The sequence below is a fragment of the Anolis sagrei genome, chromosome 4, assembly GCF_037176765.1.
Source record: "Anolis sagrei isolate rAnoSag1 chromosome 4, rAnoSag1.mat, whole genome shotgun sequence".
Classification (NCBI taxonomy): Eukaryota; Metazoa; Chordata; class Lepidosauria; order Squamata; family Dactyloidae; genus Anolis; species Anolis sagrei.
In genome coordinates, this window is record NC_090024.1 from 189,503,451 (window position 1) to 189,525,388 (window position 21,938).

The 21,938-nt window shown below is 37.8% G+C and overlaps 1 protein-coding gene across 9 annotated transcripts in view; it reads left to right on the plus strand.

Annotated features, from left to right (window-relative positions):
• ANKS1A (ankyrin repeat and sterile alpha motif domain containing 1A) overlaps positions 1 to 21,938 on the plus strand; it is a 158,378-nt gene that overhangs the window by 63,150 nt on the left and 73,290 nt on the right. For all 9 annotated transcript variants that reach the window (XM_067467989.1, XM_067467991.1, XM_067467993.1 and 6 more), the window contains 4 exons: positions 2,654 to 2,774; positions 5,799 to 5,839; positions 8,213 to 8,345; positions 9,986 to 10,533. In XM_067467989.1, coding sequence (XP_067324090.1) covers positions 2,654 to 2,774; positions 5,799 to 5,839; positions 8,213 to 8,345; positions 9,986 to 10,533 — 843 coding nt within the window. The remainder of the gene's footprint in view (positions 1 to 2,653; positions 2,775 to 5,798; positions 5,840 to 8,212; positions 8,346 to 9,985; positions 10,534 to 21,938) is intronic.

Below are 21,938 nucleotides of genomic sequence, written 5' to 3' on the forward strand. Positions count from 1 at the left end.
GGGAAAATCTTTACCCTTTACCTTTATCTAATGTACCCACCATGCGTTGCTGTGGCCAACCTTCCCTTGCTCTTTGTCTCCTTCTTTCTTTGGGGGGAGATGTAGTGCATGCACACACACACACATACACATATGGGTGTGGATAATATGGTAATGTCTATGTTGAAAGGAAGTTGTGGAGAATACCTACATGGATGTTAATTTTACTATATTTCCTCAACTCTCCCCTCAAATACACACAGTCACACGGGAAATAAGTGGTTCTGCTGGAGTGCATGTCTTGAGGGGTTATTGTGGGGATGATCTTGCATGTGCATTAATTCCACTATATTTTCACAACTCCACACAGCCATACGCACTCACTGTTGTGTATGTTGCCAAGTTGTAAAAGATAGATAGATAGATAGATAGATAGATAGATAGATAGATAGATAGATAGATTTTCAATTCATATAGCAGTTCAAAAACATGCAAATGTGAGTAGAGCAATAAGTACCACTCTGGCAGGAAGGTAAGGACGCTCCATGCAGTCATGCCAGTGGCCACATGACTTTGGAGCTGTCTATGGACAACGCTGGCTCTTCAGCTAAAAAATGGAGATGAGCACGAGAGTCCCAGAGTTGGACATGACTGGATTTAATGTCAGGGGGAAACCTTTAGCTTTCACCTATACACACACACACAGTGTGGATATGCTATTGTGTGTTTCGTTTCGTGAACAAATTGTGGGACTATAGATATCCTACGCTACCTTCCAAACTGTCCTCCCTCCCTGACAGGAGCAGACCCCCCTCATTGGTCGGGCTCTGCCCACCCCCCCAGCTCCTGGCTCCCCCCTGCTTTGCTTGGCTTCACCATCCCCACCAAGTTGCAGCAGAAACGGCTGTGACAGGCTCTGAGCCTGGGATCCGCTGCTACTGCTGCCTGTGCTTCTGCCTCCTCCTCCTCTTCTTCCTCTATGTGAGTCTCCCTTCAGACTCTCTCCTGCCTCAGAAGTTTGGTGGGGGCTGGAAGCCTTGGAAGTGCCCACCTTTGCAAAAGCAACGCGAAGAGCCAAGAGGAGGGAAGAGAGGAGGTTGCCTCTCTCTCTCTCTGTCTCTCTCTATCCCCCAGGCTGTGCTTTCCCCTCTTTCCCATGCTTCCTTCTTTCTTTCCTCCCTTCTTCCTTTCTCCTTTTCCTCCGTTGCCACAGCAGGCAAGAAGGAAGGTGAAGTGGAAGGAGTCATGCTGCCGTGACTAGTATCTCCAAGGCTAAATTGGGTTGTTAGGTGTATCGTGTCCAAATTTGGTGTCATTTCCCCCAGTGGTTTTTGAGTTCTGTGAATATCACAAACGAACATTACATTTTTATTTATATAGATGAGTATGCAAATTATGTTGTATACTAACTTCATGCTGGCTCATGGGATCATTCTTGGGATGGTTATAGTTCTCATGTTCTTTCTAAGTAATTTTTTTTAAAGGGTAACTTTAGGTTTTGTTACGCTAAACCCTCTCTAAAGGTTACACTAAAACTATGCTAAGTTCACATATATTAGGATGCCCTGGTTTTTCCACTATGAGAAATAGTCATCCATGCACTGTCAGCTACTTTAATACCTATGAAAAGCAACTACACTTTCCCATGTTTTTTCAGGTTAGAAACCACGCTTTGTTTATAGCAGTAATGGGAAATACCTTTCCTATGGACTGCATGCATGGACCGAAAAGGCTCTGCTTCTGTCCTCTAGGGGTGGTAGGGATAAATTTGCCAGGTTTAGCCCTTTCGAGCATGCTTTAAGCCAAGGGAGGACTTGGTTTGTGGTTGTGTCCTGATTAAGAAAGAGACCTGTTTTGGGCCTAAAACAGGCTTCAAAAGGGAAAAAATAATAAAATTGTCCCCATTACCCCAGCTGGGTAGTGATGGGACATAGGGAAAGTGTCGTTCTCCAGGTTTAGTAGGTAGAGAAATGTTTCGAGTCCATAGACCAAAGTAATTTCTCACTCCTGGTTATGGCTGTGATAAATGAAAACGCATGAATATCAAATTTAAAAATAAAGTCCTGATTGTTCTAAGCTAAATTAAATTACCTATATTGTAGTTCTGTTAGTTTCAAAATAAAATTACTTTTGATAAACCAGATAAAACAATCAGAATTTGATCCTCCATATGAGGAAAGGACAAAGTTGAGCCAGAAGCTCATCACAATCCATTTTCATAACAAGAATTTCCTAAACCAATCCAGTATAGATCATACATCTACTTGCAAGTTCCTGAGCATGTTGCAATTGATTATTTGAAGCTAGCATGCTAAAGCGCGATACATACAATTTCTTTCATCTCATTTGTTTCATCTCATTTGTACTACTTTGGTAGTTTGAACCTATCAAAGGAATTTGGCATCTTTCAGTTGGAGTAGTATGAAGACAGACACCTGGGAAAGAAGGATGTAGAGTAATTGGCACATGGCTTTTCTGAATGGAAGAGAAATTATATTGATAGACTTGCAAGATCTGTAGTAAAGGCAGAAATGGTAATGGTTGGTTACATTGAAGGTATATTTTGTAAAATTGTATTTGTGACACTGAAGGGTATATTTTGACTATTTTTTTCTGAAACATTAATCTGAAATCTGCCATTGACACCATGACACTTTGTATTTGGTGTGGCTAGGGCATGATCACCAAAAGAAAGAGTCGAGGAAGCACAGCTGATGAAGAAGAGGAGCATCCTTATGAGCTGCTTCTAACAGCGGAAACTAAGAAACATACTGCAGTAGATAAAAAAACAAAAGGTAAGCATTTACAGCACGAATATGTAGACTGCTATTTAGATTTGCTAAATTGAACAGTGAACTGTGACTAATCTTAGCTAAGGCTTGGTCGAATGAACTAGCTTCACGATACATGGTTTGAAGCATAGTTTGATAGATTTGAACAACACAACAAGCCACAATTAATTTAAAATATGGAAGCAATTGTGTTTAAGGTCCTCAAGGCCTTGCTAGGAATTGTAAGAGGAAAACAGGAAATATATAAGCGTGTGCTTGAATGAATCTTTTCTTCATGATGTTAGATTGTTACCTACCTCAGCAGCTTCATTGAGTTGTACTTTCACATGATAAGTTATGGGATTTGGAAGTATATTTTTAATTAGGTTTCTATCTAGCTACATGAGGTGGGAGTTCAAATCTGTCTGTTCTGTTGTATGCTTAGTATTTTATCAGCTTTGGGGGAAAAATGAACTATTGAAAAGTTTTCTGAAAAAAATGTTCATAATACATTATGCATATCTATGAGTTTATTTGCTAAGTATACTGTTTACATCAAATAAATGAAAGTATTTGACTTAAAATACTTTATGACAATATTTTTCAAGACTGTCTGAATGTTACAATTGAGTCTTCTTAGAAAATATCTAAATATTCAACAAGAGTAAAAAGGCAGTGTGATGTAGTGCTTTGAGTATTGATATATGATTCGAGAGGTACGTTTCAAATCTCTGCTTGGTCATGAAAACCTATTAGGTGACCTTGGACCTTGGACAAAGTCATATTCTCAACCTCAGAGGAAGTCAAAGACAAAGTGCCCCTGAATAAATGTTGCCAAGTTGCCAAGAATACTCTGTGATAGGTTTGTCTTAGCATTGCCATAAGCCAGAAATGATTTGAAAGCACGTACTTCCAGCAGACATGGGCAAACTTTGGCCCTCCAGGTGTTTTGGACTTCCAGAAATCCCAGTTAGCTTACTGGCTGTTAGGAATCATAGGAGATTAAGTCCAAACACCTGGAGGACCGAAGTTTGCCTATACCTGCTAACAGCACCAACAATGACAACAAGGATTTGTAGCAACTCTTAACTTGTCAAATACAACCAGATGAAACAGGATTTGCAAGACAGACTCTGTGTTTAGCTGTTGATTAGAATACCTATTGCTTCCTTGTGTAGCAGAACCAATAATATAAAATAAACAAAAAACCCAGAGTGCAGTAATTCATTAAGAAATAACCAGTTTGCCCTGTGTCTGTAACAAAGGCAATTAAAAAAGAAATTGCAAAACTAAAAATAGGCATTACTATTAAAGTGTACATTCAAACCGTCCAATTAATCTTTGAGGTATCACAGCATTCTTAACTTTGTTTTATGTAATGCCTGGGAAGTAGAGAATCCTACTTTAGATTTACCCAAAGTATTGTTAGCAAGAGATACAGTTTTGATATTAGAAATTACGCCAGTTCAGTCAAGAACTCAGACTGCATGAGTTGTATGAATACTCCCCATGTACTGCATTTCATGAAATAACATGTTTGCGCTTTTTCCCCTGTACGGAAAGCATATTTCAGCGTGAAGAAGCCTTGAACTATTTTGGAAAATATTACATATTTGGCAAAAAAAAAGTCTCTTAGGACTTTAGTTCTTGTCTTGTTAGATAATTGGCCCATCTTCTTCTAATACTGTACACACTAATTAACTTCTCCAGATCTCCAAGGTTGCAGGTAGACTTTTTCTAGCCTTGGAGATACTAGGGAATACCACTAATTCATTATGGGAACTTGAGCATTAAAAACATGAATTCTACCTTTTCTTCGTAGGAAGTCTTCGTTTTCTGCATCTTATTTTGTAGTGCTATAAAGATGGCATGTTGTAGCCATTTGAGCATTGGACTATGATTCTGGAAACCAGAGTTCAAATCCTTGCACAACCCCACTGAATGATCTTGGGTAATGCAAACTCCTTCTGAACAAATGTGGAGTTTGTATTGTCGAAGGCTTTCATGGCTGGAATCACTAGGTTCTTGTGGGTTTTTTCGGGCTATAGAGCCATGTTCTAGAGGCATTTCTCCTGACGTTTCACCTGCATCTATGGCAAGCATCCTCAGAGGTAGTGAGGTCTAGAACATGGCTCTATAGCCCGAAAAAACCCCACAAGAACCAAATGTGGAGTTTGTTTCCAAACGCACCAACCACAAAAAGGTTCAACATTAGTGAGGCTAAAAGACTTGACTATTCAGGCAAAGACAGGTTTGATTGATCTTCATGGTGCTTATCATATGGAACCTGACTGTCAACATAAGATGATAAGGCAAAAATTGAGGTATTATCTTGTAATGGGGATCATAATGGTTGTGTAGTCTTCTACATGTATCTACATGTATGTAGATTCATGCCAGAAAGTACCAAATCCAATTGTGTTTCTTGAATAATTCCATAATAAAGGGTGAAATATCTTTGTGACATGGATAAATATGATGTTTGACATCGAAAGAATATAAGAACAAAGAATAACTGAGGTGACTTTGATTGCATCATTTTGATTGCATATTCTCAGCATGCTTTTTTTGAGTTCCTGTAAAATTTGTTCAGATGGATTTGGTACCTTTTGCCACCAAATTCCATAAATCTTGAAAAGAAAACCCCGTGATAGGTTTCCCTTAGGGGCATCATAGGTCGGAAACAAAAGCACATGAAAAAAAGTAGCTCATAGCAAGTTTATGCTGTGATATGTGTCCTTAAAACTTAGAATTCACTTCACATTTGACATATGATGACTAGCTATACACATCCTATTTTGTTTCCTTCCGTATTGAACTTGCCACACTTCTTTAGATAATAAACTGCTGGCCATGGGATGCAGGAGAAGTTGAACCACTTTGCTGTGGAGGGGCCAAAGATATCAATCATGTAACTTGGAGATTCAGAAAAAGTACTGAGCTGGATATAAGAAAATGACACATTCATGACTGTGGTCTTTAATCCTAATTGATTAGGACAGGTTTTTGTAGTATAAATGTCAAATATTTTTATTTTAAAAATCTTAGGTGAATCATCATCGGGTGCTGCCACTGGTGTCCAGCCACAGGTAGGGTAACCAGATCTTTAACAGGCACTCAAGTTCAATAGAGTGGAAATAAATATTTGGGTTTGGCGAGCGGTGGGGGGAGATGACATTTACTTGATATATACACATTATACTTACAATTATGCAGAGGTTTTAAGAATGGGATTAAATGGTAAAGGCACTGTACATGCTGGAAATGTAATATGAACAATGCCTATCACTTCTTTGTGGACTGTTTGCCTGACAAAAAAGGTTGTAATTGTCAGGTGTTTAACTTTAATACACTGTTTGAAGAAGAGTTAAGAAAAACATTATGCTTTAATTGTAGTTGAGGTTAAAAATACACTACATATGTGTTTCCATTTCTTTTCCAATGTAGGGAGATCATTTATTAATGTTGTATTGAATTTACTTCATGATTAAATGAACACAAAAGGTGAAAGGAAAGGGTTGCTGTTTAAAAAATCTAATTTATTGGAATGAGAGAGAGAGAGTGTGTGACAAAATACTAACTTCTTAGTAGCTTGACTATATATGGTTTTAACATGATATTGACTGAAAAGCCAGCTGTGAAATCATGAAACAGATTCTTATATTATCTTAAATGTTGAAAGGTTTTAGAAAATCTATCTCCTTTCTAGAAAATAAACCAATTTAATACTGTTTCTTAACATAGCCTTCTTTGCAGTGGAAAGGCATTCTTATTGTATATGGGACTGCTCCAAATATTGTGGATTAAAAGTCTTATTAAATTGTTTGTTGGGATGCATTTGACAAAAAGCATGTCTGTCACATCCTATATTGTCACAGCAATTGGTTAAATGCAGCTATGCCATTTTCGTTTTAAAGTTTTTTTTTCACAGTATAAGGGGCATTAACAAAAACAGTTGGTTATGCTGTGAAAATGCAGGCTTTTGTTATCCAGCTCATCCGGTATGCCGTGAAAATCCAAATTTTGAATATCCAGCTCATTTCGTTTTGCAATATGCAGTTAAAGTGAGAAGCTGTTGTATGGAGGTTAGAAAAACAATAGCATCCATAAATGGGAAATGCAATTGCGCTGTTTCTGGAAATGGCTCAGCTGATCTGTATAGCGAGGGTTCATTGAGATTCCGTGGTGTACTAACACCAGTAAAATTGGTACTATTTACTAAGAGCTGCTTAAGCATCTGGGAATGCATATTCTAACATCTCCCTTAAACCCCCAGTGACTCTGACACAAGGACATCATTTATTATTTTTTTAGAAACACAGACTCTTTGGTTAGAGCTCTTCCAGAGAGAAGTACTTTTGCTATTGAGTGAATAAATTATGTTGTCATGATGTTCTTGTGTAAACTAAAGAGGTTACACTTTTCACATAATGTTATCATGTTCCTCAAAAAGAAGCAACTTCAAGGCCAAGGGTGGCACATATATAAACCAGTAGTCTGGCAGAACTAGGTTCTAAATCAATTGTGTAATGGTTTTAGATTATAACTCACATTAGCCTTACCCAGGTCAGTAGTGAGAGCTGATGAGGATTGTGGTTTGGAGACAGCTGACACATTCCTTATCTGTGATCTAAACAGTTGTTGATTCTTCTGTTCAAATAGAGCTGAATGTATTGCAAAAAGGCACATAGATATCTAATACTGGCTTACATCCACTTGTTCGTTTCAACTATAATAAGCCCATTAATTTAAATGGAATATACATAAATGTTGATTTACAAAGTTTAATGTTACAAATAGATTAGGGCAGAGCTTCTTAAACCTTTCCACTTGCAATCCCTTTCGGCCTGAGAAATGTTTATGTGATCCTGGGTATATAGGTGTATCAAATAGGAATAAAAATCAAACATTTACTGATAACAACTTGGCGTTTGCAGGACTTGCTAAACAGGCTGATTTTCCTTTTTATGAAGTACAGCTGAAGCATCTTTTGTGTAGTCAACACAATGTAAATGTCTAAAACAGCCATTAGGTGACATTCAGAAAACTTTTACTGTTGCCAAATTTTTCAGGACCCCATTTGGGGTTAGGACCCATAGTTTAAGGAGCAGTGGATTAGGCTACGCTTTGAGACTTTTTATCTGACATTTAAAAACTTTTTATAGAAGATTTAAAAGAAATATGTAAAAACCATCAGAATTATCCATTGTTTTACACATTTTCCCCCCTCCAATCTTTTATCTAATGCGGCCTTTTATCCTCTTTTTCCTTTCTCCTTCAATTTCTTTTTTAGTTTCCACTTGCATCACTCACAGTTTGAAATCTTGGAAGCAGAGTATATAACAAAGATAATATGTGCAGTTATAATTAAATTGCAAAGGATTTGGGTATTTGGGTTCTAAAATGTGAGCTCTGGCTCTGATCATGCATTGAAATTTAAATAATACAAGATCCTTTTGCAGGCTTGGCCACGAAAAGGTCCATCTTCTCAAGATGGCCAATGGCCACTCAGTTGCCAAGCTTCTTCTGAGTTTTCTTCCAGCCATTCTGAGCAATATTCAAGCCCTGACTTGCAGTTGGTGGAGATACCAAAAGGTAGGTATTTATTGCAAGTTATTCTATCTTCATCGGAGTAAGAAAATGAGTATTTGCTTTTTCTCCAAGGTATAATTTGGTTGGAACATGGTTGAAATACTCATAAAATGCTCTCACAAGACTTTGCTCATGTGCCAGAGGATATTTTTATGTTTGCAGTGTTGCTTTGAGGAGATGGAAAGCACAGACACTGTTTCATTTGAACAGTGACCCCATTGTTGGTCTTCCTTGCTGGCTTTGGGACAGTCAAATGTTCCAGTGTGCAACACACGCTGTCAGCTGCTTTTACACCCTATGATACTAATTCTAAATGTTAGCTCTATGCAGATGGCACGTGAAGCAGAATCCCATCGCTCTTATGTGAGTGGTAAGGTAGCGAGCCATTCTATACTCTGCTGTGGGTCAGAGACAAGGAAATTTGGTTAAACATATCCCATCAGATCTCGCTTTATCAAAGCTTGTGATGGGGCATTATTATAGGAAGGCTTAGGAACCAGTATATAAGTTTTTTCATTGCAGAAATCTGATTTCCCCCCTAATTCTCATACACTAGAATTTGTGTTACTGGGCACAAATTTAAACATTTTAAATTTATTTTTATTTGAGGATCGTTAACTAAGCATAGTCGAAGTCAGTGGGAAATTGATTGGATTTATCCCTTTGAATCAAAACCAGTTATTTTCAGCATCTGTCCTGCTCTGCCCCTCCTAAACATGCATAAGGTTTTAAAGCTACTTTTTTCTGCTTATCAAATATTGTTCACAGAAGTAAGTATCCTTTTCTGCCTCATAAGGACTTAATCTTTAAGGGAGATTTTGAATAATACGCTATTGTGGAATTCTGGATAGTTGTGGGTTTTACTTGTAGCACGTACTGAGAAATGTTTTTATGGCAGTTGTTCAAGATAGATGTTCACAACAAGCTTTTTACTTATCAATATAAGTCAATTATTTATGTGTTATCCTGGTCCTGGCATTTGATACAACTTATTAAAACAAGTCTAATGACAGTCTCACATTTCAACAGCAGTTCATCTTGCAAGTAGATCATTGCAGCAGTAAAACAGGTTACTGTATGTAGAGAAATTAATTAAAAGAAACGAGGTTTTGGAAGTGTTAACTTTTTTTGTAAAGTCCTTATTTTTCTTCCATAACGAGGTGAGTTCATGCCACTAGGGAAGGAAGCAGCTGTAGGGAGGAGGGGGAATGTTTTCTAACTTGCAGGTTGTTTGCAGCTCTTTTTTCCCCACCCAGTGCTCTGTGCCAAGGGTAGGGAGTGCTGCTCTAAATAACACTTTGGCCTTTATGGAAATATCTTGTGTTCCAGGAGTCTCAGCCTGCCCCTCTCTGCAGAGTATAGTTAGCACTTCTCCAAACCTTATATAGCAAGAGCTGATTGTTAGTGTTAACAGGAATAAAATGAAACGGGGCGGGCTGCCAGATTGCATAAATCAGGCCAGTGTTTGGAATTTCATAAATGCTCTGACTTCGGGTACAATTTGAATGCTCTGAACAATACTGAACTGTTCTTTTTTATTTCTCTCTTCAAGGGTGGGGGTAGGGAATGTGAGTCCTACTCATCTTGACTTTTGTGTGTACTGTTCATTTTTTGTTGTTGATGTTGTTTCTGTCCTTTTGAAGACCAAAGCAGGAGCAGCAATAACCACAGCCAAACAGATGAACAGGACGTCCCAGTACTGGATCAGTTCTCAGGTCTGCTGCATGGTTCTTCTCCGGTGTGTGAAGTAAATGAGGACCCTTTCAGACTCATTTCTGCTGTAGGCAAAGGAGGTACGGAGCGGACTGCTATGCAGCTGGAAGATGTTGAAACATCTGAATCAGTACAGACTAGCACTGCAGACCAAAATAAAGTGGTCTATTCAACCATCCGTCATAGCTGTGACAACAAGTTGGACCCTGAAATTTTAGTGCATCCTCATTTGCCACAGCACCCTGGTGGTACTGAGGACGGAGACAAGAGTGGCGTTGTGGGCAGAGTTCATGCAGGAGGCAAGTCCAGAGCAGAACTTAAACTTAGCCGTAGCTTGTCAAAATCGGACTCTGATCTTTTGACGACTTCACCAACAGAAGACGATACTATGGGGAGCAGAAGTGAATCCCTTTCTAATTGTACTGCTGGGAAAAAGAGGCTCGAGAAATCACCTTCTTTTGCTTCAGAGTGGGATGAGGTGAGGTTGACTTTGCTTTTATAAAACTATTTTTAGTGAATTAAGATTGTTGCATGGATTGAACCGATGCTGTTTTCAAAGTTGGAAAGATTGGATTGCTCTTTGTTCTACCTCTATTTTACTTTGGTGATTAATTTAATATATCTTGATAAGCTAAACTCAGTTTTGAACATGGTTACTTCAGAGTTGAAGATAAAAAAGATTACATTTTGTGGGATAAAATTAGGGTTCAGAGTGTGAATTTTGCTGGTTTATCCCTGCCTTTGTGGAACAAAATCTATATGGACGCAAAGGGGAGAGCAGAAAATGTTGGATAATCAGTTGCCAAGTTGTAATAAGCTTCCATAGCTAATTCTCTTGATAATGACTTGCAAAAAGGAATGGGTCACATATCTAGGTCGCCACTGTCTTCTTTGTATAAAATGAGAAAAGATCAGTAAAGACATGGAGTACCTCAGTATATTCAGACTCTGCTGAAGTAGTTCAAAAGATTAATTGAAAGCCAGCTTGGGGAGTAGTCCTTTGGGAGATTATCCTAACAGACAAAGTCCTCTGATCTCAGAGCCCTTGTCACTTCCAAAGTCCCACTTGTTTGCATAATGAAATCACTGGTGGAGTAGATGTTCAGTTGTGTCCTCGCTGTGTGACTTTTTGAGTCCTTTCAGAAAACAAATATTCCTGGAGTTAGGAGCATTTTATTTCTATATTTTTCATATTTAGGGTCTAGGAAGCTGCACAATGACTGATTCAAGCTTCAAGGTGGATCTAAAATTGAATTTTCCACTCTGACATTGGCATAACGTTGACTGTGTTGAAGGAATCATTTGTGTCTTATCCAATGGCACCAGGAACCATAGCACTGGATCCTAAATATATGAATGCCTCTTAAGGAGGTTAAGTATTTCCTGATAGAACCTGAGATTAAGTGTCCCTCTTGAAACTGCCACAGCATTACTATAGCATTCCTTGCTGGTTCTAATTAAAGCACAGTTGTATGAAAGATGTTTCATTCACATTAAAAGGGCAATCCTACCACAGCTGAGGATCAGTTCTGAAGATTTATTTGCCAAGTCTGAATAGAATGTACAAGATAATCCATTATCTGCTGTGTCCTACAGATTTAGGATTTCAATGAAATGAAACACATTTGGAAACAAATTTCCATGTTATACTTAAAATAAAGGGGCTGTCCTGTGACTATCCAGAGTGATGGTGGGATGTAGTTTCCTAAAGATGTAATTAAAATGAATTAATTCTGTACTGTCTGTACTCTGTGTCTTTTCTTACTTATTCAAATGGATGCCATGTGATTGAGATTTAGAAGACAGTATGCAAAAAGTTTGCTCAAGCTGCAATTTCAGTTTATTTTCAACTTTAAATCGGAGTTCTTCTGTTTAGTAAATTTAAGATATGCAGAAACATGTCTAGCACTTCTCTAGTTTTACTGCCAAATAGGTATATAAACTGAAAAATGACCTCTAAAGGCAATATTAGCAATGTAGCCAAAACAAACAGAACTCTAGATTTCCATTGATTACATAGCTTCCTCATATGTAAAAATAAATATTTTGCACTCAAATGTAGCACATTCAGCATATAATTCATTTCAGAACTGTATTAAGTAGAGTTATATATTATTGAAACAGTTACTAAAACTAAATGTACAGTTACCCCCCCCCCCCCCCCGGGCTGGGGTTGTATAGGTACCTGTGAAAGTGGAGAAAACATGAATATTAAAAGCAGTACCTTTTTCTAACCTGGAGAATCTTGTCTCTAGATTATGCAGAGCAGCTCCAATCCTACCATTAACTTCCAGAAGTACTATTAAACAGAGTACTTAACATATTTGATAGTCAACGAATACTCAGATGTGGTTTTGCCAGTTCCTCTTCTGAAATATAGCCTACAGCACTTGGTGTTTGTTCATAGTCTCTCCTATAATTATCCAGCACTGACTCTGCTGAGCTTCCAAGGTCAGATGAGATCTGCTGCCTTTAGGGTCTTTGGGACCCAAATAAAGTTATTTATGGGGACCCTCCCTACCCTATAGGTTTATTAAACTGGTCTTTAATAACCTTAAATAGTTTAAGATGTGTGGGTTCTCCCCCCGCCCCCCAAGTTAGGCTTTTGATTATGCAGGATCTAGTCGCAATTAAAGTTAACTACTGCCAGTCTGCTACTGAACACAATTCAAAGTGCTGGTTTTAGCCTATAAAGCCCTAAACGGTTCTGACCCTGCTTACCTGTCCGAATGCATCTCTCTCTATGAATCATCTTGGAGATTAAGATCTTATGGGGAGACCCTGCTCTCAGTCTCACCTTCCTCACAGGCGTGATTGGTGGGGACGAGGGACAGGGCCTTCTCAGTGGTGGCCCCTTGGTTGTGGAACTCCCCAGTGACATCAGATCAGCTCCTTCTCTCCTGACCTTGAGGGAAAAACTGAAAATGTGGATGTGGGACCAATCTTTTGGTTAATCAGTGCAATATGTGGATTTTGGAATGTTGCAATGGTAACTGTAATGGCCTGGACTATGATATTGGATTATGTGATTTTAATAATTTTAATGCTGAAATGTTTTTAGTGGTTGTTTTAATATATATGTTTTATTTGTCAGATATGTGTTGTATGGAACAAATTGTGCCTTTATTTGTGCTGCTTTTAGTCCTCTTTGGGGTGAGAAAGGCAGGATATAAATATGGCAAATAAATAAATAATAAATTAGAGGACTGTATATTGTCAATTTTGGGCAGAAAATTGATCCCTGTTAAAATTATTTTATGTTTATGTAATCTTTTGGGTTACCTAGAAAATATAATTTTCTTTTTATTGGAGCATTACCCCTCTTGTATTCTCATACAGAGTCTCCTTTTATTTGTCAGCATTTATGGAGATTATATGGCTGGATCCAGACTAAATGTATTATGCTTACTTTCCAGTGAACTCAGTGGGGTCTCACTTATGCATGGCTAATCTTTTGCAGTAATTTTAGTATATTTCAAGAAGCAGTCCTATGCATATTAATGCACAACCATTCCTCCACTTTTGCAGTTTTCGCACAAAAGTAGAGAACCCACAAATATATCTAGTGGCGACAGGGGTAATGGGACACCACCTCTGCTCTCCAGGGGATTGGGAGAAGTTGATCCCATGTGTTACTTCATTTACCCTGTGGGTTGAGGTTCCTTTTTCTCTTCCTCTATAGCACAAGTCTCTTTTGTAAATGAAGAAAGAGAGGGACCAATAACATGTGGCAATCTGGAAGAGGAGGATGAATCTGCCCCTGCTGATCCAGTTCTTCCTCCTCCTTCCTGTGTGCCACATGTTTCACTGGTACTCTTCCATTTTGTCTGTGCAGAACTGAATTTGTGAAACATGAGAAGAAGAATAGGATCTGGATCTGTAGGGTAAACGAAGCAGTGTTGGACCAGCCTCTCTTACCTGTGTGCCACAAAATCTTTGTTTTGCATGGGAAAGGAAGGGAGATTCTGGCTGGAATAGAGATTCATGGCATGCATGGCCTCTCACTCACCTCCTGATAATGGGGCTGCCATATGTATATATTTGCATGGCAGCCTCAATTTCAGGAGGTGGTGAGTTTTATACTTTTGAATAATCAAAACAGTGAATGTGAACCCAATTCTGCATTTTCTTAAGTAATATTATAGAACTGCAGGCTAATTTAGATCTTGAGTCAGTCCCGTTATTTGCATCATTGCTAAGTATAGCTTCAGTTGGATTAGCCTTTTATTTTTTAAAAGACAACTAAAAGGCACTTCATATTTATGAGATTCCCTGGGCAGCTGTTTGGAGCAGGGTATTTAGCACTGGTGTATCTACTATGTCAAAGCGTGGCTAGCATCTAGAACCATTTTTGCAAGCATCACATGTGTCCCTCATCATAGAATGGAAAATGTTTAAGATGACTCAGGAGCTCTATGGAATTTGATGAACCATTCCAGATCTATTGTACATTTGGGAGGCTGTCCCCCCCACCCCCATGCCCAGCCCAGCCTCCCCCAAAACACACAAGGACTACTGTCTATGAAGTTTATAAAAGCACCTGGAACCTAATGAACTAGTTGATAGTTGTTTATTGTACCAACCACAATAGTTTTGTATGTATGCCTTCAAGGTGATTGTCGATTTATTATGACCCCATGAATTTTGTAGAGTTTTCTTGGGCAAGAAATAATCTAAGGTGGTTTTTTCAGTTTCTTCTTCTGAAATACAGCCTACATAAATATTATTTTTATTAATTTATTTTATCTACCACCTTTTGCTGGCATTAAGACCCGAGGTGGCTTACAAAAAGGGTAATAACAAAATTAGCTAAAAACGCAACAAACCCCCAAAATAAAACCACTAAATAAATAATAACATTAAAACAAATATCAAAAAGCAAAAATCATTTAAAGCACAACAAAGTTAAAAATCAGACATACATGTGCCATACGTTTGCTCCAGCTCATGTTCACTTATACTTTTTTATCTCCTGCAATTCTTTTCCTTAGATTCCTTAGATGTCAGGCTATAGACTTTCCTTTAGAGCAAAAATGTTGACTAGTTCAAGTATTGATAATAAGCTAGGAATTATTTTTAAGTGAAGTTATTGCAGCTATAGAACATATACAGAAATATATTAAAGTAAGAACTAAAACATGAAGTATGGTATATATTAGGCTGAAATGGGATGAAATGTCTAGTAATAAGTGTTCATTTTTGTTATAAAGCCAAGGGTTTCTGGATACTTGTCTTGATGTCTTAATTAAGACAGCTATAGGGGAGCTGGCTTTCTTTTACGACCTTTCTGGGTCAACGTTGAATTGTTTTTCATCTCCTGCTCAAGTCTGTGGCAGAACTATAGTTCAGAAGCTGGAGTCTAAACCGTGACAACTGCTTACAACTATGATGCAGAAAAATCAACATTGAAAGTACCCTATCAGCTAAAAAAACCCCATACTTATTGCCTTACTTCACTGGGGAATAAATGAGAAAGAATGAACTTATGTATGAGGTAGGCTGTAGTTAGCATAAATATTTGAATGCTTTTAAACTTAGCTGAAGGCTAAAGTGGTGAATTTGTTTTTGTAATCTACGCATAAATATTCAACAGCCATGGAATCAGCGTGCAGCAGTCAAAGCATGCTAAATTTTACATAATGTGAATAAATTGTATTTGTTCATGAAGGCTGGGGTAGAATGTGTCAGAATGTGGATTGCTGGTTCCTCAATTTAGAGGCATGTTTAACTTGTACGTAGGCTTTTCTCTCTCTTGTAGAATAGCAGTAGATTGCATGATTGCATAACTGTGGATGAACTCATTCAAAAAGGGAGCAGAGAAAGTGCACCAGGAATGACAGTGAAGAATCATAGAGTTGGAAGAGACTACACAGGCCATCCAACCAAAGTACTCCTGACAGATGGCTATCCAGCGTTTGAACCCATTGTTCTGAATCCTGGTCTCCAGGGTAGCAGAAAACAAGCCTGCTCACTCTTCCTTATGACAGCCTTTCAAATATTTAAACATTGCAAGCATGGCTCCTCTTAGCCTTCTCTTCTGCAGGATAAACATACCCAACTCTTTAAGCCACTCCTCATAGGGCATGGTCTCCAGACCTTGGACCATTTTGGTCACCCTCTTCTGGACACATCCCATATTATCATTATCTCTCTTAAATTGTGGTGCACAGAATTGGATACAGTATTCCAGATGAGGTCTGACCAAAGCAGAATAGAGTGGCACCATGACTGCCCTTAACCTAGACATTGTACTCCTTTTGATGCAGCCCAAAATCCCATTGGCTTTTTCAGCTGCTGCATCATATTGTTGGCTCATGTCCAGTTTGTTGTCCATGAAGATGCCGAGATTTTTTTCCCATGTGCTATTGTTGAGCTAGGTGTCACCCATCCTGTATCTGTACATTTGATTTTTTCTAAGTGTAATAGCCCATATTTCTCCTTGTTGAAATTCATTTTGTTACTATTGGCCCAGCTCTCTAATCTATTAAGAACCATCTTAAAAGTCCCCTGTGCTACCAGGACTGGAATTCCTGATGGCATGATAACAAATGCGATTTTCTTGCTTCTTGGCAGGGGGTTGCACTGGATGGCCCAGGAGGTTTCTTCCAACTCTATGATTCTATGATTCAAAATATACAGATAAAAAGTGCAACAAACGGTAACCAAAGTCAACTAGATACTAACCACATTGAACGTTTAGATCACCAGACTGTTCACAAAGAGATGTAACTCACCAGATATGCTCTTTAATGATAAAGTTTTCCTATATTGTCATTACTAATTTATTTATATTATTAAAATTTATTATAGTGGGTAGCTCTTCCTCAGACTGATACAGTAATACAGAAAATTTTGGAGAGGTGGAAGATTTGAGGAAATGCATCTTCAAGCTGTTGTGAGAAAAGCAACTGTGGCTGTTATAGAATGTCATTTTGGGTTGGGTTACTATGACTTTCTTCAATTCTTCTTTATGTTACTCTTTTTTATTGTATTTCAGCTGTTTAAGTGCAGCTTGCTGGCAGGGGGAAAATTAGCATCCTCTAAAGTTGGTTTCAAAAATCCTCTGTTCCATGTGACCCCACGCAAAAAGCTGTGCTTAATAGTTTTATTTACACATGCTTAGGCTTGAATATTTTTTGTCAAAATAGTATTACATAAATTGAACCAAAATGATTTCAACAGCTTCTGAAACATAATTATGTCTGTTATACATATAAGCAATTTTGGGGAAATCTTAAGCTGCTTAACCTAAAATAAAAGTGACAAAATATGATTCTCAAATAGAATCTTCTTCTTCTTTCATAAGACCTACCATTGCTTCCCAGCTTGTTCTCCCTAGAAATAATATATACTCCTTTCTACTGAAATGACAAGTTACAAGAGAAGGAACTTTTAGAACTTAAATGGGATACCTTGACAAAGCGTTTTTGATAGACTTCTTTAGTAGTGAAAACACAAGTATGAGTGTCAAAAGCCCATTATCATAAATATTTAAACTGTATAAGTCCAATAAAAGAGTCCTAAAATGTTTGCTCGTGCAAAGAAGGGATTAGACATTTCTTAGCTGAGTAAGTCATTGTTTTGCAGCTGAGAGATGGTCACATCATGCATTAGCTATATCAGAGGGCAGTAAGAAACATGTTAGCAGTTGAGTCAGACTGAAACAGTTATTTGACAGATCAGCCTAGCTTGGATGACATTTCCTCAGGCTGCACAACTCATATCTAAGTTCGCAATAACAGTTTCATAAGAATGAGTGGCTGTTTAGATGATGTTGTCCTCATTGTCTTTAAGCTGCAATGTGCCAATCGGATTTCTATGATATAACAGAGAGCTGTTTTTATGGGCCCTTTGTAAAATTTCCTTGTTTCAAAGATTTTCTTTCAAACTGTCCACACCTAATTTACTTACCTAAAAACATGCTTGACCATAGCTTCATTCCAAAATCAAATCTTTCATGATATACTTAGACATATTGGAATTTCTTAACAGGTTTCAACATGAGAGCCTTAAAAACTCTTGAGTAAACTTAATGAATGTATTTCAGACTTCTTAGATGTGACCATTGGAGTGAGCACTAGCATGTATTTTATTGAATATTTGAGTTATCACTGCTTATGAGTTTGGCTATTCTGGGATGGTATTAACTGAGCTAGAAAAGAATAGAAGTATTCTGTGTTTGCTCCAGAGAAAAAACTTAGGTCCTGAAACGCACATTTCTGATTACAAAGCTTTTTATCAGGCATGAATTTAAATGTTACATTGCTAGAACTACACATTGGCTTTATACCAGATGTAGTCATTTCTAATCTACCATCGAGTAATAATTCACATAATATCAGAATAACTGACTTGAATGTCTCTGTATCGTAACATAGGCTGTGCCTCTTTACATTTATGTCTATTCTGTTAAACATATTCGAAATTTGGTTCGTCTTTCTTTGCTTTGGTTTCAGGCACAGTCTATCCAGTACATATTACAATGTGTGTTTGTTTTTGTCTTGGTCATTCCAGATGTTGCAACATCTAACATCATAAACTGGAGCATAATCATTTTATTATGTTGCATAATACTTTAAGTAAACATTAATTTTGTAAACTCACAATGTTAACAGACTAGCCTGACATTCAGTTCATCAGTTTCTAGTGTTCAACAGAATTTGGAACACATTTACTGTGTTCTCCCTTTCTCCTATTTATGATGTTTATTCAACCCAAATAAGGAAAAAAATGTTTTTTGAGCCATGGTCCTGTTAAGGTTTATTGCAGGAAAGGAGATTGTGTGGTGTTCCAGATTTTCTTGGACAGCAACTCCTATTAACCCTAGCCAGCAAAGCTAATGGTGAGGAGCACTGAAAGTGACAGTTCAATATTTGGGAGGCTGCAAAACTATCAGCCTCGTTTGCTTTATTTCTATGTTGCGTATAATTATGTAAAATGTTAATCTATAAGTAATAGCCCATTCTGGGACAGAATGATTAAATACTTCCTGGTTGGATCTTCAAACTTGTGTAATTGATTTTTCCCAAATGTCACAATCTATGGGTTGTTTTGTAAACCAGGACCAAAGCAGACTAAACTCTTACTGTACTTGAAAAGTGCTAAGTAATTATTGTAATTATCATGCAGATATGATAAGTAAAAGAGACACATAAAACAAAGGAATACATGGAATTATATTTGGTTCCCTGTAATCATCACCAGTCAGTACTCTGGCTGAAGCATTTTGGACCTGCTGAGGTCTGTGAACAGTTTCCAAAGGAAAACATGCATGCAATGCATTGCAGTAATCCAGATGGGATGTAATCAATGGAAGCCAGATTGTAGCCAGATTTGATATCTCCATGAATGAGTGCAATGGACATACTAGAATCAACTGTTCAAATGCACTTGTAAAACCCAGGTCCCAGGCTGAATATAGGAATATAACCACCATGAGTGGACAGTAAGTAACTCTTGACATGCTAGAAACCATGTCACTGTAGCTGAAGGAAGTAGAATGATCTCCCATTATCAGTTCGTCAAATTGTACATTCCAAGTTGCTAGATTCAACTGACATATAAAGAGTCAACACTGAAAGATCATTCTTTCCCCATTGGCAAAGAGGTTCAATCCTCTAAAACCTTCCCTCCCTGAAGGGACAATTGTGGGAGGAAAGCCTTTGTTACTTCCAAGAATAGCTAGCTGCATCCAACATGAGATAATGCAATGTGCAGCCAGCTATGAGTCATGGGATGATTGAGGAAGTCTTCCATACTGCATCACCTATACAACCCAGAATTGGCAGCTCCTTTACTCTTCTACAAAAGCTGAAGCCGTCTGTTTGAGCAAAAGCACCTTATCATGTGTTCAATGGATATGACTGCATAAGAAGGACTTCATTGGTTCCATTCTGAGGAGTAACTCATGGGATTCAATCATCTTTCTCCAGCTAATGCTTCAGATCCAACTTTATATTAGGACTTATCTCAGTACAAATTGTCCCAATCCACCCCTTAAAGATATATTACATTCTTAAGATGCCAGATATCCCACCAGTATGTTTTCCCCTATATTATAGTCAATTTCTTGAGGAGTGAGATATCAATTCAGGCAATGTTTTCACAGACTACTTTAAAATGTTAGAGAAACAGCATGTTCAAATATGGAGTATTTTACAAGGATCACATCCTGAAAAAATAAAGAAGAAAATAAAAATGAGTTTCTTACTTCATTGGTAGTGTATGCCACTTGTTTATTAAAGCAATATTTCAGCAGGCTCAGAACCAGTGACTCCAACCAGGTCTTTAATCTTGAATTTCCAGATTATTTTCAAATAGCTGTTTTTTCTTGATGTTAACTCAGCTGTTACATCTCACTAAACAGAAAAATCAGCCCCTACTAGTATTAAATGCAAAAACATACATGGCAGTGCATCAGTTTTAGTTTCTCATTGTAGTTAGAGGTGTCAGGCAAAAGTCTAATGAATAGGAAGGGAAATGTAAGGAAATGAACATGCATAGAGCACAGCTGCTCGTGTTTTGTGCCATCTGTGCCTAACGTATATAAGGTAATATGCTTAGACAATAAGTTGTAGTAGCTGATACCAGAATCTGCTTCATTTGTTTTGAGGCTCTCACAATTTGAGATCTATCCACACAGACAGTTTATTAGTTGTAACCATTACACAAAACATGATATTTATGATAAAAAAAATTAACTTATCCTTGTATACGTGGATCTATACCAGAGACTATTGGTTAAAAATCAAATATAGTAGATACTGTTCACTGTTAGAAGGTGAAACTCAGATCTCATTAAAAAAAAAAGGAACAATAAAGATTCCTTTCAATTATTTACACAAATCCATGGTCAGAGATGTCTAGCAGAACAACCATTTTGTTGGTGCGCACATATACTTATATATTACCAAACATAAGTTTTAAGCATTTTCAAACACTGTTCACATAAATATCAAATTGTCAGTAAACACTGCTGTCTGGTGTTTAAAGATAAAACTACACCATCCCTTAAGAAATAAGTGATTTTTGTTAGCATTTGCTATTCAAGTAACACCTCTTCAAAGCTAAAGGCTGAAGTAAAAGTCTTCTTCAGTGTTTTTCTCTCTTTTATTTCCCCCCCAATACTTTTAATTGTTCATATTCTTTTGCTCTAATTCTTATTGTATAAAGTCTTTTCAACTCTTGTAACAGCTCTTCTGTGTTTTGTGCTTTCTGTAATTACTTTCCCCAAATGTCAAGCTTCATGGCCATTTGTTAGGACAGACTTGTAAGTTGATTCATAGGGCAATGCATTTCCCATTATATGGAGACTTTTTCATAGTTTTTATTCTGCCATATATCAGAATAATGTCTAAACTGAAAATTTCTAAGGGGTATGGAAAATGGCATGGAGGTTATCTTAAATTATGTTTTCTTTATTAGCATTTTTAAACAGTGTCTTAAATCAAAACTATCTTAAAATTAATCTTTCTGAAAGTGTATTAAGTTTGATGGAGGGGAGTTGGGGAGAGATTCATTTTTCAAAGATGATATACAGTGTTCCCTCACTATTTCGCAGTTCGCTTTACGAGGACTTGCTGTTTTGCAGGTTTAAAAAAAATAAATTTAAATTTATTGGGGGCTGAGTTGGGAAAAGAGGAGGAGGAGAGGAGGCTACCACAAAGAATGGGGAAAGTATGCCACCACCTCTTTCCTGCTCTGGTGGCTCCTTGGAGTGCTGCTGCTGCTGATGACAGAGGGAGGAGGGTTCGGTGCTCTGCAGCGATGAGGCCCTTCCTGGTGGCGGCGCAGTGCCTCTCAGTGAGCGAGGGAGGCTGGGAGGGAAGCCGAAAAGAAGGCGGGAAGGAGGAGGAGAGGCCCGGATCTTGGGCGAGCGGTATG